Source organism: Gorilla gorilla, chromosome 13, assembly GCF_029281585.2.
Source record: "Gorilla gorilla gorilla isolate KB3781 chromosome 13, NHGRI_mGorGor1-v2.1_pri, whole genome shotgun sequence".
Lineage (NCBI taxonomy): Eukaryota > Metazoa > Chordata > Mammalia > Primates > Hominidae > Gorilla > Gorilla gorilla.
This window is the reverse complement of record NC_073237.2, coordinates 45,173,856-45,192,961: the sequence shown is the minus strand read 5'-3', so window position 1 is coordinate 45,192,961 and position 19,106 is coordinate 45,173,856. Positions and strand designations below refer to the sequence as shown.

At 40.3% G+C, this 19,106-nt stretch overlaps 1 protein-coding gene across 5 annotated transcripts in view; it reads left to right on the top strand.

Moving 5' to 3' along the window:
• Positions 1-19,106, top strand: part of DENND4C (DENN domain containing 4C) — a 134,437-nt gene that overhangs the window by 20,896 nt on the left and 94,435 nt on the right. For all 5 annotated transcript variants that reach the window (XM_004047844.5, XM_019033242.4, XM_055350646.2 and 2 more), the window contains exon 2: positions 14,423-14,744. In XM_004047844.5, the coding sequence (XP_004047892.2) occupies positions 14,440-14,744 (305 nt within the window). In that variant the 5' untranslated portion in view covers positions 14,423-14,439. The remainder of the gene's footprint in view (positions 1-14,422; positions 14,745-19,106) is intronic.

The following is a 19,106-nucleotide window of genomic DNA, read 5'->3' as shown; positions in this document are numbered from 1 at the left end:
TGGAAGCTTCCAAGGCTTGGGACTTGCACCCTCTGAAACCATGGCCTGAGCTGTACCTTGGCTCATTTTAATCACAGCTGGAGTGGCTGGGATACAGAGCACCAAGTCCCTAGGCTGCACACAGCAAGGGGATGCTGGGCCCAGCCCACGAAACCACTTTTTCTTTCAAGGCCTCTGGGCCTGTGATGGGAGAGGCTGCTGTGAAGACCTCTGACATACCTTGGAGACATCCCCCCCCCCCCCCCCCCCCCCCCGTCTTGGGGATTAACATTCCGCTCTTCGTTATTTATGTAAATAAATATTTATATTTATGTAAATTTCTGTAGCTGGCTTGAATTTCTCCTCAGAAAATGGGATTTTCTTTTCTATTGCATTGTCAGGATGCAAATTTTCTGAACTTTTATGCTCTGCTTCCCCTATAAAAGTGAATGCTTTTAAGAGCACCCAAGTCACTTCTTGAATGCTTTGCTGCTTAGAAATTTCTTCTGCCAGATACCTTAAATCATCTCTCTCAAGTTCAAAGTTCCACAAATCTCTAGGACAGGAGCAAAATGCTGTTTGCTAAAACGTAACAAGAGTCACCTTTGCTCCAGTTTCCAACAAGTTCCTCATCTCCATCTGAGACCACTTCAGCCTGAACTTTATTGTCCATATCACTATCAGCATTTTGGTCAAAGCCACTTAACAAGTCTCTAGGGAGTTCCAAACTTTCCTACATTTTCCTCTCTTCTTCTGAGCCCTCCAAACTGTTCCAGCCTCTGCCTGTTACCCAGTTCGAAAGTCGCTTCCACATTTTCAGGTGTCTTTTCAGCAGTGCCCCACTCTACTGGTACCAATTTACTGTATTAGTCTGTTCTCACGCTGCTAATAAAGACATACCTGAGACTGGGCAATTTACAAAGGAAAGGGGTTTATTGGACTTACAGTTCCATGTGGCTGGGGAGGCCTCACAATCATGGCAGAAGGCAAGGAGGAGCAAGTCACGTCTTATGTGAATGGCAGCAGGCAAGTAGAGAGCTGGTGCAGGGAAACTCCCTTTTCTTTTAAAACCATCAGATCTCGTGAGACTTATTCACTTCCATGAGAACAGCATGGGAAAGACCCTCCCCTGTGATTCAATTACCTCTCACCAGGTTCCTCCCATGACATGTGGGAATTGTGGGAGTTACAATTCAAGATAAGATTTGGGTGGGAACACAGCCAAACCGTATCATCTACATTAAAAAAAAGATTAACTGGGTGTGGTGCTGCACATCTGTAGTCATAGCTACTCATCAGGAGGCTGAAATGGGAGGATTGTTTGAGCCCAGGAGTCTAAGGCTATGGTGAGCTATAATGGCACCACTCTACTCTAGCCTGAGTGACAGAGTGAGATCCTGTCTCTTAAAATAAAATAATTATTTGGATTATTTTTTCATTCCATTCAGTGTGGTTGTATTATCAGTTTGATAGCTTCATTGGCTCACATATCTTTATTGGTAAAGCTAGGCATTTAACCAAATCAGTGTGTGTATACACACACACACACACATACTTTTTTTTTTTTTGGCATAGTCTTCCTGTGTCACTCAGGCTAGGGTGCAGTGGCACTATCTTGGCTCACTGCAACCTCTGCCTCCGGGGTTCAAATAATTCTCATGCCTCAGCCTTCCAAGTATCTAGGACCACAGGCACGAGCCACCACACCTGGCTAATTTTTTGTATTTTTAGTAGAGATGGGGTTTTGCCGTGTTGGCCAGGCTGGTCTCAAAACTCCTGACCTCAAATGATCCGCTCCCTGTGACCTCCCAAAGTGCTGGGATTACAGGCGTGAGCCAGCACACCCAGCCAGTCAGTATATTTCATAATGGAAATTAAAAGTGATTCCTCTCTTGACTTTTAACCTTTAGATGCATATGCCTTCTTACGTAGTGTTGTTTGGACTTCTTAATGTTTAGAAGTTTTTAATTAGTTGCCAATATTTTAAAACTTGGACATTTATATAAAAATCCTGATTTCTTTAAAAAGGTAGAAAGGAAGCTCTGATTTTTCCAAGTTCATTTGGCAACTATTGGATGGTTCCTAGTAGTAGTGGCCGCCTGCATTCTCTCTAGTTCCCACAACTCTTAATATCATGCCTGATGCCTTTTAGGCATTTGTTATTTGCATCCCTTCTTTATAACCTTCTTATGTATAAAACTTTCAGTGGCAGGTACAATGGTAGAGAATTAAACTAACTGCCTTGTGTTCTGAAAAAGGAACTGATTTTATCTGAAATGATTTCAATTTTGTAGTTCTGTGACCCAGTCAACCTGACTTTGATAATGCTTTCTAATGGGAGTTACCAAGCCCCTATTTTAAATTGCTTAAATGTAGCAAATAGCTTTGATAAAACTGTACTTTCTTTGTGGTTTAACAAAGTTCATCATTCATTTTGCATGGTTTGGGTTACCAGGGAACATAAAGCTGTTTTTGAACCTTTAAAAAATATCTTTTATTACAATGAGAGGAATTACATGAACTACATTTAGTTTTTTTTATCTTTTTTTTTGAGACAAGGTCTCACTCTGAGCGACCTAACCCAGTGCATTTAGTCTTGTAATTGGAGTTAATAGTGTTTTGTTGATATTAATGGCATTTATTAGAATGTGTGCTGTTCTAAACAGTAAGGTGGCTGAGCAAGGTGGCTCATTCCTGTAATCCCAGTGCTTAGGGAGGCTGAGGCAGGTGGATTGCTTGAGCCCAGAAGTTCAGAACCAGCCTACGCAACATAGTGAGATACCATGTCTACAAAAAATACAAAAATTATAGTTGGAAAATGAATTTTAATTGTTAAACATCTAAGTTGATTTTTACAAGTCGTTTTATTTTTTCTTCAAAAGCTTTTGTTAATACAAAGTATCAATATGGGTATGGCGAAAGAGAACCCTTGTACCCTATTGGTGGGAATGTAAATTGGAACAGCCATTATGGAGCACAATATGGAGGTTCTTCTCAAAATTAAAAATAGAACTACTGTACAATTCAGCAATCCCACTTCTAGGTATATATCCAAAGGAAGTGAAATCAGTAGATTGAAGAGATATCTGTACCCCCATGTTAGTTGTAGCATTATTCACAATAGCCGAGATATGGAAGTAACCTTAGTGTCCATCGACAGATGAATGTATAAAGAAATTGTGGCATACACACACACACACAGCAGAATACTATTTAGCCATAAAAAGAAGGAAATCCTGTCATTGGTGACATTATGGATGAAACTGGGAGATAATTATGCTAAGTGAAATAAGCCAGATACAGAAAGACAAATACTGTATAGTCTCATTAATATGTGGAATCCAACAAGTTGAACTCATAAAAGCAGAGCATACAAGGGTGGTTGCTAGTGCCTGGGGAGGAGGTAGGGGAAAGAGGGAGGGGATGTAATGTACAGCATGGTTACTATAGTTGATAATACTGTATTGCTTACTTGAAATTTGATAAAGAGAGCAAATTTTAAGTGTCCTTATTCCCACCACCCCCCATGGTCACTATGGGTGGTGGTGTTGGTTGTGTTAATTTGACTGTGGTAGTCAGTACATAATGTGTATATATATACCAAATCATCATTTTATATACCTTGAATGTTATATATATATTTTTTCAATTACATGTTTTAAAATTAAAAAGCTGCCCGGGACCGGGTGTGGGGGCTCGTGCCTGTAACCCCCGCACTTTGGGAGGCTGAGGCGCGTAGATCATCTTGAGGTCAGGAGTTCGGGACCAGCCTGGCCAATATGGTGAAAACCTGTCTGTACTAAAAATACAAAAATTAGCCAGGTGTGGTGGTGGTGGAGGGGGGGCCGCCTGTAATTCCAGCGACTCGGGAGACTGAGGCAGGAGAGTCACTTGAACCCCGCTGGGGTGGAGGTTGCAGTGAGCCGAGATTGTGCCGTTGCACTCCAGCCTGGGTGGCAAGAGCGAAACTCCGTCTCAATCTCAGTGGCTCAGGAGGTGGAGGCTGGAGGGCCACTTGAGGCCAGGAGTTCAAGACCAGCTTGGGTAGCATAGAGAGACCCTGATCTCTACAAAAGCTAGAAAAAATTAGCTGGATATGGTGGTGCGTGCCTGTAGTCCCAGCTACTCAGGAGGCTGAGCTAGAAGGATCACTTGAGCCTGGGAGTTTGAGGCTGAAGTGAGCTATGATTGTGCCACTGCATTCCAGCCTGGGCAACAGAGTGAGATCCTGCCTCCAAAAAAAAAAATTTTTTTTTTATGTAAAAACCATCAAAATGCTGTTATCTACACATCACTAATGTTTACAATCAACAGGTTTATACATTTATTTTAGGTAAATCTAAAGGCATCCTATATATACATTTTATGTGAGAGGAAAGCATTAATAAAATCTGAAATTGAAAAGTAGCTTTTGTTTCATACAGACTGATTTTTATCAGGAATGAAGAAGGGTAATTTTTTAATGCTTTTTTTTATAATGATAAAGGAATTAGTTGAAAGGATATAACAATTCTTAGTGTTTATGCCTTTAATAACAGTTTCAAAATACATGAAGCAAAAACTGATAGACTGAAAGGAGAAAAAGACAAATCCATAATTTTAGTCAGAGATTTTAATGCCATTCTCTTACTAGTTGATAGCACAAGTGGACAGAAAACCAGCAAGGATGTAGTAGACTTGTTACAACACTATTTACTTGACTTGATTTATAGAGCCCTCTGTGCAACAACAGGGAGGCATTCTGCTAAAGTGCACATGGAATATTCATCAGGACAGACCACATTCAGTCTGAGCATGGTGTCTTAACTCCTGTAATCCCAGCACTTTGGGAGGCCAGGGTGGGAGGATTGCTTGAGGCCAGGAGTTCAAGACCAGGCTGGGCAACATAGCAAGACCCTGTCTCTACAAAAAAATAAATGAAAAAAAAAAAAAAAAGACCAGATTCTTAGCCATAAAACAAGTCTTGATAACTACGAAAGAATTTGGGTTATACAAAGTACATTCTCTGACCATAAGGCGTTTAAGTTAGAAATCAGTAACAGAAAGATTCTTGGAAAATTCCCAAGTACAGAATTTGGAAACTGAAAAACATACTTTATTTTTTTAAAAATTTTACTTTTTTTTTTTCTTTTTTTTTTTTTTTGAGATGGAGTTTCGCTCTTGTTGCCCAGGCTGGAGTGCAAGGGCGCAATCTCTGCTCACTGCTCACTGCCATCTCCACTTCCTGAGTTCAACAATTCTCCTGTCGCAGCCTCCCAAGTAGCTGGGATTACAGGCATGTGCCACCACACCGGGCTAATTTTGTACTTTTAGAAGAGAGAGGGTTTCTCCGTGTTGGTTAGGCTGGTCACTAACTCCCAACCTCAGGTGATCTGCCCGCCTCAGCCTTCCAAAGTGCTGGGATTACAGGTGAGAGCCACCACGCCTGGCACTTCCTTTTCTTTAAATTTTATTTTTTTCTCTTTAAAATTAAATTTGTGTCTTTTTAATGTTATTTTTTATTTTAATTTGCAGTTTTTTAGTAAGAAACCTCACCCGAGAAAACATACTTTAAAATTATCTATTGGGCAAAGAAAATGTTGTTTAAAAAAGGAAATAAAACAAGGCCGGGTGCGGTGGCTCACGCCTGAAATCCCAGCACTTTGGGAGGCCGAGGCAGGCGGATCACGAGGTCTGGAGATCGAGACCATCCTGGCTAACATGGTGAAACCCTGTTGCTACTAAAAATACAAAAAATTAGCTGGGCGTGGTGGCAGGCGCCTGTAGTCCCAGCTACTCGGGAGGCTGAGGCAGGAGAATGGTGTGAACCTGGGAGGCGGAGGTTGCAGTGAGCCGAGATCGCGCCACTGCACTCCAGCCTGGGTGACAGAGTGAGACTCCATCTCAAAAAAAAAAAAAAAAGGAAATATATTTTGATCCAGGTGAGGTTTCAGAAAACAGAGTGAAGAAAAGGAAAAAAAGGAAAAAAGAATTAAAGTTTAAAAAAGAAAACGACTATAAAAAAATATTCTGAACAGAATAAAAAGAAGGCCGGGTGCGGTGGCTTGCACCTGTAATCCCAGCTACTCAGGAGGCTGAAGCGTGAGAATTGCTTAAACCCAGGAGGCGGAGGTTGCAGTGATCCAAGATCACATCACTACACTCCAGCCTAGGTGACAAAGTGAGACTCTGTCTCAAAAAAAAAAAAAAAAAAGAAAACATAACATATCCAGATTTGTGGGATACCACTAAAACAATGCTTAGGAAATGATTTGTAGCACTAAATAAGTAAATTAGAAAAGATCTCAAATCATTGACTTCAGCTTCCACCTTAAAAAACTTGAAAAAGAAGAGCAAATTAAACTCTACATAAGCAGAGAAAAGAAAATAATAAAGATCAAAGTAAAATTCAAAGAAATATGAAACAGAAAAGCAAGAGAAAAATCAATGAAACCAAATGTGATTTTTAAAATGGTTAAACTTCTAACCAGGCTGATCGGACATAAAAGAGAAGATACAAATTACTGATATCAGAATTAGGTGACATCACTACATATTCTAAAGACACTAAATGGATAGTAATAGAATATTATGAACAACTTTATGCCAATAAATTTGACAACTTAGATGGAATGACAAATTCCTTGAAAGACACGAACTACAAAAGTTTATTCAGGAAGAAATAGGGGCTCGGCAAGGTGGCTCATTCCTGTAATCCCAGCACTTTGGGAGGGGGAGAATCGCTTGAGCCCAGGAGTTTTAGACCAGCCTGGGAAACATGGTGAGACCTCATCTCCAGAAAAATAAATTAACTGGATGTGGTGGTTCATGTCCACGGTCCCAGCTACTTGAGATGCTGAGGTGGGAGGACCACTTGAGCCTGGGAGGTTGAGACTGCAGTGAGCTGTCATTGTGTCACTGCACTCCAGCCTGGGCAACAGAGCAAGACCCTGTCTCAAAAAATCAATCAATCAATCAATCTATCAATCAAGAAGAAATGGGCAAGCTAAATAGCCTCGTGTGTGTTAAAGGAATTGAAATCATAGTTTAAAAATCTACCCGCATAAAGATCCAGACTCACATAATTTCACAGGCAAATTCTATCAGACATTTAAGGAAGAAATAACACCATTTCTCTACAACCTTTTCCAGAAAATTGAAGAGGAGGAAATTTTTCCCAACTTGTTCTGTCATGTTAGCATTATCTTGATACCAGAACCAAAGATATTACAAGAAAACTATATGCCAGTATTCCTCATTAACATATATAAAATTTCACACAAAATTGTAGCAAATAGAATTCAAGAACATATAAAAAGGATGACAGATCATGACCCAAGTGGGGTTTATGCCAGAAATTCAGGATTGATCTATAACTTGAAAATCAATGTAAGTTACCATATTAACAAATAAAAGAAAAGCCATAATGATCTCAGTAGATGCAGAAAAAGTGCTTGATAAATTCTAATATCCATTCTATTTTCTTTAAATTTTAAATTTTTTTTTGTTTTGTTTTGTTTTAAAGACAGATTCTTGCTCTGTTTCCAAGTTGGAGTGCAGTGGCGTGATCTCGGCTCACTGCAGCCTCTGCCTTCTGGGTTCAGGAGATTCTTCTGCCTCAGCCTCCAGAGTAGCTGGGACTACAGGTGCACGCCACCAGGCCCAGCTAATTTTTGTATTTTTAGTAGAGACGGGGTTTCACCATGTTGGCCAGGCTGGTCTTGAACTCCTGACCTCAGGTGATTTGCCCGCCTCGGCCTCCCAAAGTGCTGGGATTACAGGCGTGAGCCACCGTGCCTGGCCTAAATTTTAAGTTTTTATGGGTACATAGTAGGTGTATACATTTATGGGGTACATGAGATATTTTGGTACAGGCATACAGTGTGTGTTCACATCAGGGTAAATGGAGTATCCATCACCTCAAGTGTTTATCATTTCTTTGTTCGAACATTCCAATGGTACTTTTAGTTATTTTAAAATATACAATAAATTATTGTTGACTGTAGTCATACTACTAGATCTTATTAATTCTAACTCTATTTTTGTATGCATTAACCGTCTCCATTCCGCCCCCCCCCCACCTCCCCACTGCCCTTTGCAGTGTCTGATAGCTATTATTCTATTTTCTATTTCCATTAGTTTAATTGTTGTAGCTCCCACAAATGAGTAAGTGAAGTGAAAACGTGAAGTTTGTGTTTCTGTGCCTGGCTTACTTTACTTAATATAATGACCTCCAGTTCTATCTATGTTGTTTTAAATGACACAATCTTGCTCTTTTTTATGGCTGAATAGTACTCCGTTGGGTATATAAACCATATTTTCTTTCCTTTTTTCTTTTTTTTTTTTTTGAGATGGAGTTTTGCTCTTCTTGCCCAGGCTGTAGTGCAGTGGCGTGATCTTGGCTCACTGCAACCTCCGCCTCCCAGGTTCAAGTGATTTCTCCTGCCTTAGCCTCCCGAGTAGCTGGGATTACAGGCATGTCCCACCACGCCCGGCTAATTTTGTATTTTTAGTAGAGACGGAGTTTCTCCATGTTGGTCAGGCTGGTCTCAAACTCCTGACCTCAGGTTATCCGCCCGCCTCGGCCTCCCACAATGCTGGGATTACAGGCGTCAGCCACCACGCCTGGCTCGAATGCCACATTTTCTTTATCCATTTGTCTGTTGTTGGATAACTTAGGGTTGCTAAGTTGAAGCTACTTAGGTTCCTTCCAAATCTTGGCTATTGTGAATAGTGCTGCAATAAACATGGGAGTGTCAGTATTTCTTTGATATACTGATTTCTTTTCTTTTTGGTATATATCTATCATAGGGGATTGCTGGATTGTATGATAGTTCTGTTTCTAATTTTTTGAGGAACCTCTATACTATTCTCCATAGTTACCATACTAGTTTGTGTTCCCACTAACAGTGTATGAGGGTTCCCTTTTCTCCATATCCTTGCCAGCATTTGTTATTGCCTGTCTTTTGGACATAAGCCATTTTAACTGGTGTGAGATGATATCTCATTTTAGTTTTGATCAAAGAAATTTTGATGCATTTCTGTGATGATCAGTGATGTAGAGCACCTTTTCATATACCTGTTTGACATTCATATGTCTTCTTTTGAGAACAACCTATTCAGATATTTTGCCTGTTTTTAAAACTGGATTATTAGATTTTTTTCCTGTAGAGTTGTTTGATGTCCTTATATGTTCTGGTTATGTTATGTTATGTTATGTTGTGTTATGTTATGTTATGTTATTTTTGAGATGGAATCTTGCTCTGTCACCCAGGCTGGAGTGCGGTGGCATGATCTCGGCTCACTGCAACCTCCGCCTCCTGGGTTCAAGCAGTTCTCCCACCTCAGCCTCCTGATTAGCTGGGACTACAGGTGTGTGCCATCACACCCGGCTAATTTTTGTATTTTTAGTAGAGAGGGGGTTTCATTATGTTGGCCAGGCTGGTCTTGAACTCCTCACCTAGGTGATCCACCCGCCTTGGTCTCCCAAAGTGCTGTGATTACAGGTGTAAGCAACCATGTTTGCCTATGTTCTGGTTATTAATACCTTATCAAATGGATAGTTTGCAAATATTTTCTCCCATCTGTAGGTTGTCTCTTCACTTTGTTGATTGTTTCCTTTGCTGTGCAGAAGCATTTTAACTTGATGTGATCCTATTTACCTATTTTTGCTTTGGTTACCTATGCTTTTGGGGTCGTAATCAAGAAATCCAGTCTGGATGACAGAGTAAGACCCTGTCTCAAAAAGAAAAAAGAAAGAAATCTTTCCCCAGACCAGTGTCCTGGAGAGTATCCCCAATATTTTCTTGTAGTAGTTTCATGGTTTGAGGTTTTAGACTTAAGTATTTGTCTTGATTTGATTTTTGTATATGGTGAGAAATAGGGATCTAGTTTCCTTCTTCTGCATATTGATATCTAGTTTTCCCAGCAATATTTGTTAAAGAGACTGTCCTTTCCTCAATGTCTGTTCCTACCACCTTTGTCGAAAATAAGTCCATTGTAGATGTATGGATTTATTTCTGGGTTCTCTATTGTGTTCCATTGATCTCTGTGTCTTATTTTAATACCACTGACATGCTGTTTGGCTACTATAGCTCTAGTATACTTTGAAGTCAGATAATGTGATTCTTCCAGTTTTGTTGTTTTTGCTCAGAATAGCTTTGGCTATTCTGGGTCTTTTGTGGCTCCATATAAATTTTAGGATTTATTTTTCTATTTCTGTGGAAAATGTCGTTGGTATTTTGATAGGGATTGCATTTAATCTGTAGATTGTGTAGTATGGACTTTTTTTTTTTTTTTTAACAATTTCGAGTCTTTCAATCCATGAACATGGAATGTCTTTTTCCTTTTTTTTTGGAGATAGGGTCTCACACTATTGTAGAGGCTGGAGTACAGTGGCACAATCACGGCTCACTGCGGTCTTGACCTCCTAGGCTCAAGAGATCTTCTTGCCTCAGCCTCCTCAGTACCTGAGGACTACGGGTGAATCCCACCAGGCCGGGCTAATTTTTTTTTTTTTTCTCTTAGAGACAACTTCTTGCTATGTTGCCCAGCTTGGACCCATTGGCTCACTCAAGCAGTCTTCCCACCTTGGCTTTCCAACGTGCTGGGATACAGACATGAGCCACCATGCCTGGTCTCTTTCCATTTTTTTTGTGTGTGTTCTCTTTAATTTCTTGCATCAATTATTTATTGTTTTAGTTGTAGCGATTTTTCACTTTTTTGGTTATTAGGTTAACCTTAACTTAGGTTAACTTATTAAGTACTTTATTTTATTTGTAGATACTGTAAATGGGAGTACTTTTTTCATTTCTTTTTCAGATAGGTCATTGTTGACATATGGAAATGCTACTGGTTTTTGTATGTTGATTTTATATCCTGAAACTTTAGTGAATTTATTAGTTCTTTTTTTTTTTTTTTTTTTTTTGAGACAAGTCTTGTTCTGTCGCCCAGGCTGGAGTGCAGTGGTGTGATCTCAGCTTACTGCAGCCTCCACCTCCTGAGTTCAGGGGATTCTCCGACCTCAGCCTCCAGAGTAGTTGGCACTACAGGCGTGCGCCAGCATGCCTGGCTAATTTTTGTATTTTTAGTAGAGATGGGGGTTTCACCATGTTGGCCAGGCTGGTCTTGAACTCCTGACCTCAGGTGATCCACCCACCTCAGCCTCCCAAAGTGCTGGGATTATAGGCGTGAGCCTCTGTGCCTGGCTGAATGTATTAGTGTATTAGTTTTCATAGTTTTTGGTGGAGTCTTTACATTTTTCCAAATATATCATATCTTTTTTTTTTTTTTTTTTTTGAGACAGTCACCCAGGCTGGAGTGCAGTGGTGGTATCTCGGCTCTCTGCAACCCCCACCTCCCAGGTTCACATGATTCTCATGCTTCAGCCTCCCAAGTAGCTGGGACTACAGGTGTGCACTCCCACACCCAGCTAATTTTTGTATTTTTAGTAGAGATGGGGTTTTGCCATATTGGCCAGACTGGTCTTTAATTCCTGGCCTCAAGTGATCCATCTGCCTCGGCCTCCCAGAGTGCTGGGATTACAGGTGTGAGCCACTGCTCCTGGCTACATTTTTGTATTTTTTGGTAGAGATGGGGTTTCACCATGTTGGCCAGGCTGGTCTGGAACTCCTAACCTCAGGTGATCCACCCACCTTGGCCTCCCGAAGTGCAGGAATTATAGGTGTAAGCCACCACGCTTGGCTGACATGATTCCTTATGACATTGCAAGCATGATCTGTAAGAGAATAGGTTAATAAATTGGAGTTCATCAAAAACCTCTGTTTTTCATAAGACCCTGTAAGAGAATAAAAACACAAGCCGCAGACTGGGAGAAAATATTTGCAAAGCATATGTCTGACAGATGACTTGTCTCAAGAATACATAAAGAACTCAAAACTCATGAGAAAACAACTCAGTTAAAAAAAATGGACAAAAGATTTGAACAGAAATTTCAGCAAAGAAGATATATGGATGGAAAATAAGTTGATGAAAAGATGTTCAGCATCAATAGTAATTGCAAATTAAAACCAGAAGTTGATATCAGTACATACTGATTAGAATGTCTAAATTAAAAAGACTGATCTTACAACGTGTTGAAGAGGATGTAGAACAATTGGAACTCTCAAAGCTGACAAGAGTGAAAAAAATGGTACATTCCCTTTAGAAAACTATTAGGCAGTTTTTTAGAACTATATACACCTAATCCAGCCATCCTGTTTTAGGAATTTACCCAAGACAAATGAAAGCATTATGTCCATAAGATTTGTACGTGGGTATTCACAGCAGCTTTATTTGTGATAGTTTCACACGGGAAATAACCTAAATGTCTATTAATATAGGTGATTGGATAAACATTGTGGTATATTCATACAGTAGAATACCACTCAGTAATAAAAGGGAATGAACTGTTGATACAAGCAACAACATGGATTTATCACAAAATAATTATGATGAGTAAAGAAGCCAGAGAAAAAAGAATACATACTGTATGAGTCTACTTATTATATAAATTCTAGAAACTTATCTATAATGATAGGAAGCTGATAACTTGTTGCCTGAGGAGGAGAGATAATGAAGGAGGAACAAGAAAATTTTGATGTTGATGGATATGTTTCTTTCTTTTTTTTTTTGAGACGGAATTTTGCTCTTGTTGCCTAGGCTGGAGTGCAATGGTGCGATCTCGGCTCACCGCAACCTCTGCCTCCCGGGTTCAAGCAATTCTCCTGCCTCAGACTCCTGAGTAGCTGGGATTACAGGCATGTGCCACCACACCCAGCTAATTTTGTATTTTTAGTAGAGATGGGATTTCTCCATGTTGATCAGGCTGGTCTTGAACTCCCAACCTCAGGTGTTGCACCTTCCTCAGCCTTCCAAAGTGCTGGGATTACAGGCGTGAGCCACCGTGCCCGGCCTGGATATGTTTCACTATCTTGATTGTGGTAATGGTTTCATTGGTTGTTGTTTCTTATGCTGTATCTGGTGTTTTTAGATATAAAAGATTTAATGATTCCTAAGCTTACTTATTTTACATGGTGTTTATGGAAAGTTTAATTCTTATAAAGCACAAGAGTTCTAACTGGATTGTTGAGAAACTGCTTTAATGATATTTATTACTGTTACCTTAATTTTTCTGATCTTGGATCTTGACTGATGATGCACTCAATTTATTTAAATGTGGAGTTTAGCTCTAAGACTCCTGTAACTTAGAATGATATTTTGAATGATCTGAATATTGTTCATTAAGTACATTTTGCTCAAAGGAAAATACCGTAGTCCACCTCTGACAGTTTAGTATTATTATTTTTTTGAGATGGAGTCCTGCTCTGTTGTCCAGGCTGTAGTGCACTGGCACGATCTTGGCTCACTGCAAACCTCTGCCCCCCAGGTTCAAGTGATTCTCCTGCCTCAGCCTCCCGAGTAGCTGGGATTACAGGTGCCCACCACCACACCTGGCTAATTTTTGTATTTTTAGTAGAGACAGGGTTTCACCATGTTAGCCAGGCTGGTGTCGAATTCCTGACCTCAAGTGATCCACCCGCCTCGGCCTCCCAAAGTGCAGGGATTACAGGTGTGAGCCACCAGGCCCGGCTTTTTTTTTTTTTTCTCTCTTTTTTTTGAGACAGAGTCTCACTCTGTCTTCCAGGCTGGAGTGCAGTGGCGCAATTTGGGCTCACTGAAACCTCCGCCTTCCGGGGTCAAGCGATTCTCATGCCTCAGCCTCCCGAGTAGCTGGGACTAACAGGCGCACACCACCATGCCTGGCTAATGTTTATTTTTATTTTTATTTATTTTTTGAGATGCAGTTTTTCTCTTTCACCCAGGCTGAAGTGAAGTGGAGCAATCTCTGCTCACTGCAGCTTCTGCCCCCTGGGTTCAAGCGATTCTCCTGCCTCAGCCTCCCGGGTAGCTGGGATTATAGGCGCCCCCCACCACGCTCAGCTAATTTTTGTATTTTTGTAGAGATGGGGTTTCGCCATGGTGGCTAGGCTGGTCTCGAACTCCTGACCTCAGGTGATCCACCCACCTCCACCTCCCAAAGTGCTAAGATTACAGGTGTGAGCCACCGTGCCCAGCCTACTTTTTATATTTTTAGTAGAGACAGGGTTTCACCATGTTGGGCACACTGGTCTCGAACTTAAGACCTCAGGTGATCCACTTGCCTTGGCCCCCCAAAGTGCTAGGATTACAGGCATGAGCCATCGTGCCCGGCCCCAGTTTAATTATCCTTAATAGAATATGAGAAGATTATAGTTGTATTACAAATGAATTGATGCTGTTAACTTGTACTTTTGCTTTTACCAGCTGACAAGATGATAAAAGCAGCCTTCTTCTCAGAATGACAATTTGATTATAAATCTAGCTGGGAAGTGTGCTAGTTGATGATTGTTAACTCAAGGATATATTAATTTTTGTCAGGATAAAGTATTTTATTTTATTGATATCTTTCCCCTCCCTCTTCTAGAAAATACAGTAGCAGCCATGATAGAAGACAAAGGACCAAGAGTGACAGACTACTTTGTCGTAGCTGGTCTCACTGACACATCTACTCTTTTGGATCAAGAAATAAATCGTTTAGATACTAAGTCAACTGGACCTAAAGCTCCAATTACAGACATTGCCATTATTATCAAATCAGCTGGAGAAACAGTACCTGAAGGTTACACCTGTGTAGAAGCCACTCCATCAGCTCTCCAAGCAAACTTGAACTATGGAAGTCTGAAAAGCCCAGAACTTTTCCTCTGTTATAAGAGAGGGAGAGATAAACCACCGCTTACAGATATTGGGTATGGTGACTTCTTTTCTTTGCTATAGTGAAGGAATAAAATTTATTTAAGGGCCATGGAAGTAGGAATTTGAAATCCTTGATAGTTTTATTATTACTGATAGTTTATTATTATTGATAGTTTTATGGTTACTTCAGGATTCATTATAGTAATATATTACATGCCAGTATCCACCCTTACTGAATTTCTTTGCATTGCCTTGAATTGTTAGATCATTTGCTTTCAAAAGAATATTGAAATGAAGACATTTGACCCTAAAATGTCATTTTGTTTCTGTTGTACTTATCAAATAAGATTATTAATTAAACACAATAGAACGAGAAGCTATAATAAAGACACTATCATTTTAAGGAGTTGCTTGGGTTATGTAATGAGTTTTTGTGAAGACCTGTACTTGTTTAACTAAAGAGCAGTCCTATTTTAAATACAGTTGTAATGTGTGGCTTTCAGTGCTGGGAGGAGGGTGTTTACAGATAAGTGCTACAGTTTTCATGAAGTATCTAGTATCTAGTCTACCAATGAAGGACATTCTTTTTTGTAAATGCCTACAAAGGTCCACCCTTTCCCCAAATGGCTACCTTGACTCTTCTGTAAAAAGGATGTGCTTTTAGAATACCTATAATACTTTACCATATATACATGTGATGTATTGGGGTGTTTTGTTTATTATCATTACCATTACTAAAATATAGATATTTGGGAACATCCTGGCAAGTATTTTAGGATCAGCTTGTCTATTTATACAAAATGTGTAGTAGGAATTTTGATAGAGATTACATTAACTTTAGATTAATCTGCAGAGTATTGTCATCTTTACAATATTAAACGATTCAGCTTGTGAACGTGGAATGTTTTCCATTCGTTTAGGTCTTCTTTAATTTCTTTCAGCAACATTGTGTATTTTTAAAATCTGATTAATTTTATTTCTAGGTATTTTATTCTTTTGGATTCTATTATAAATAGTGTTGTTTTCTTAATTTTTGGATTGTTTGTTGCTGGTGTATAGAAATAGCTGATTTTTGTGTGCTAATCTTGCACTTTGCAACTTTGCCGAATTTATTAGTTCTAATAACTTGTGGGTTCTTCGGGATTTTTTTAAATATATAGGATCATGTCATCTGCAAATAGAAATAGTTTTACTCCTTCCTTTGCAGTTTGGATGCTTTGTGTGTATGTGTGTGTGTGTAATTACTCTGGCTAGAACTTTTAGTATGTTGAATAGCAGTGGTGAAAGCAGGCATCTTGTCTCATTCCTGATTTTAGGTGGAAAGCTTTCAGTCTTTTACTATTGAGTATGATGTTAACTGTAAATATTCCTTAAATACCATTTATCATGTTGAGGAAATTTTCTTCTATTCCTAGTTTTCTGAGAGATTTTATCAGGAAAGTGTGTTAAACTTTGTCAAATGCCTTTTGTCAGTTGAGATGATCATGTATTTTTTCTTCCTTTGTTCTCTTAGTGTCATGTATTACATTGATTTTCTTTTGTTGAATCTTTCTTTTAATATAACTATGATACCATACCTTAAAAAATGATTAATTCCTTAATATTATCACATATCCAAATTTTTCTAATTCATGAAGCCTTTTTTTCTTTTTTTTTTTTTTTTTGAACACTTGGTTGCTGGTTGTTCTCTTTTTGTTGTTGTGGTTGTTTTTTGTTTTTTTTTGAGACAGAGTCTGGCTTCGTTGCCCAGGCTGGAGTGCAGTGGCGCAATCTTGGCTCACTGCAACCTCCGCTTCCCGGGTTCAAGTGATTCTCCTGCCTCAGCCTCTTGAGTAGCTAGAATTACAGGCGTGCACCACTATGCCTGGCTAATTTTTGTATTTCTAGTAGCGGAGACGGGGTTTCACCATATTGGCAAAGCTGGTCTTGAACTCCTGACCTTAGGGGATCTGCCTCCCAAAGTGCTGGGGTTACAAGCGTGAGTTACCACACCTGGCCACTGATTGTTCTCTTTATAGTTGTTCAGGTATTAAGGGGTAGCCATTTGACCACCACTTGTTACGCTCATCACCCACTCTTGTTGCATTAGAACTCTGGCGAAATTGTTATAAAGATCCTCATATTCCATGGAAGTCGGAATCCACGAAGGAGTGTGTAACAACTCAGGCTGAAAAAGAGAAAAAAGTTTAAAAAGTCCTCATTTTCAAATTTTTAAAACCAAAGGATGATTTGTCTTTATATTATCTTACTTGACCTTTATGCAGCATTCTTTTAACTCCTTTAATATTGCCCATCCTATTTAGCTACCGTAGTTTTCCTTCGGGTCAGTATAGTTAGGATGGTGATCTTTCAGCTTTATAGGGTCATTGAGCATATGAGCCAGGTTAGAAAGACAGGGTTCAGAAATGATTGGGAATTGGAGTAATAAAGGCTCCCCCTCTCCGCCCCCCCAGAAGCTTGACTTTAAGGGAAGGGGAAGATAGTTAAGGGTCTAACTATTCAAATTGTAGCCCATGGACCAGTATTATCGAAAAGACCTGGAAGCTTGTTAGAAACTCAGAAACTTAGGCACTATTCCAGACCTACTGAATCACAATCTGTATTTTGGTCCAGTGTGATGGCTTACACCTGTAATCCCAATGCTTTGGGAGGCTGAGGTGGGAGGAGGATTGCTTGAGGCCAGGAGTTCACAAAAAATAAAAATAAAAATGAGCAAGGGCCCAGTGTGGTGGTTCACGCCTGTAATCCCAGCACTTTGGGAGGCGGAGGCAAGCTGATCACTTGTGGTCAGGAGTTCAAGACCAGCCTGTCCAACATGGTGAAACCCCCTCTCTACTAAAAAAATACAAAAATTAATTGGGCATGGTGGCGAGCACCTGTAGTTCCTGCTACTCGGGAGGCTGAGGCAGGAGAATCACTTGAACCCAGGAGGTGGAGGTTGCAGTGAGCCAAGATTGCGCCACTGGGCTCCAGCCTGGGCAACAGAGTGAAACTCCTTCTCAAGACAAAAAAAAAAAAAAAAATTAGCAAGGTGTGGTGGCATGCATCTGTAGTCCTAGCTACTCAGAAGGCTGAGGTGGGAGGATCACTGGAGCCCAGGAGTGGCTCTGATTGTGCCACTGTAGCACTCCAGCAACAGAGCAAAAGACCCTGCCTCAGAAGAAAAAAAAATCTATTTTTAACAAAATTCCCAGAAACAATGGTTTAAAATACCTAGAGGGTAAAGATATATGAATTCAAGTGTTGTTTTTAACCTTCCTCTCAGGGAATAACCTAGAACATTTTCATATTGAAGGAAGAAATCAGTGGAGAAGGGAGGGTAGGAAATAGAGGAAAAAGAGGAGATATTTTATAGAATAAAATTATTGAAGGGATGATGTTAACAGCATAGGTGACTGGATTAGCTTTTATTTGAAGGGGCTGGCCTGCCTGCTTGCCTTCCTGCCTTCCTGCCTGCCTGCCTGCCTGCCTGCCTTCCTTCCTTCCTTCCTTCCTTCCTTCTTCCCTTCCTCCCTTCCCCTTTTTTTTTTTTTTTTTTTGACAGAGTCTCACTTTGTCCAGGCTGGAGTGCAGTGGTGCGATCTCGGCTCACTGCAACCTCTGCCTCGGGATCAAGCAATTCTCTGCCTCAGCCTCCCCAGTAGCTGGGATTACAGGCACCCACCACCACGCCCAGCTAACTTTTGTATTTTTAGTAGAGACGGGGTTTCACCATGTTGGCCAGGCTGGTCTTGAACTCCTGACCTCGTGATCCACCTGCCTCTGCCTCCCAAAGTGTTGAGGTTACAGGCATGAGCCCCTGTGCCCCGCCGGAAGGGGCTTTTCCTTTGAGAAGAAGAAAGTAAGTTAAAATGGGTGTAAACACAGAGTATTGGTTGCAGTGGAATGACATTAATGGTTTTATTGTTCTGTTTTTTTTTTCTCTATGGTTTCCTTAAGAAGATAGGTAATATATATCCTTAAGGATGTAGGATAAAATTGTGGTAACCTCCATGTTAGTTGAAGGGAAACCAGCCAGGTACTTATTTTGTGTTCCAGCATTCACTGTTCCCTCTTTTAGGCATCTTTTTTTTTTTATTAAAAAAATTGTTTTTTTAATATATAAAAATAAGGAGAAATTTTTTGAGACAGTGTCTCACTGTGGTTGCTCAGGCTGCAGTGCAATGGGCGATCACAGCTTCCTGCAGCCTCCGCCTTCTGGGCTCAGGTGGTCCTCCCACCTCAGCCTCCCGAGTAGCTGGGACTACAGGCAAACACCACCATACCCGGCTAAGTTTTTGTAGTTTTTGTAGAGGTGGGGTTTCGCATGTTGCCCAGGCTAGTCTTGAGCTCCTGGACTCAAGCAATCTGCTCACCTCGGCCTCCCAAAGTGCTGGGATTACAGGAGTGAGCCACTGTGCCAGGCCAGTCGTCTT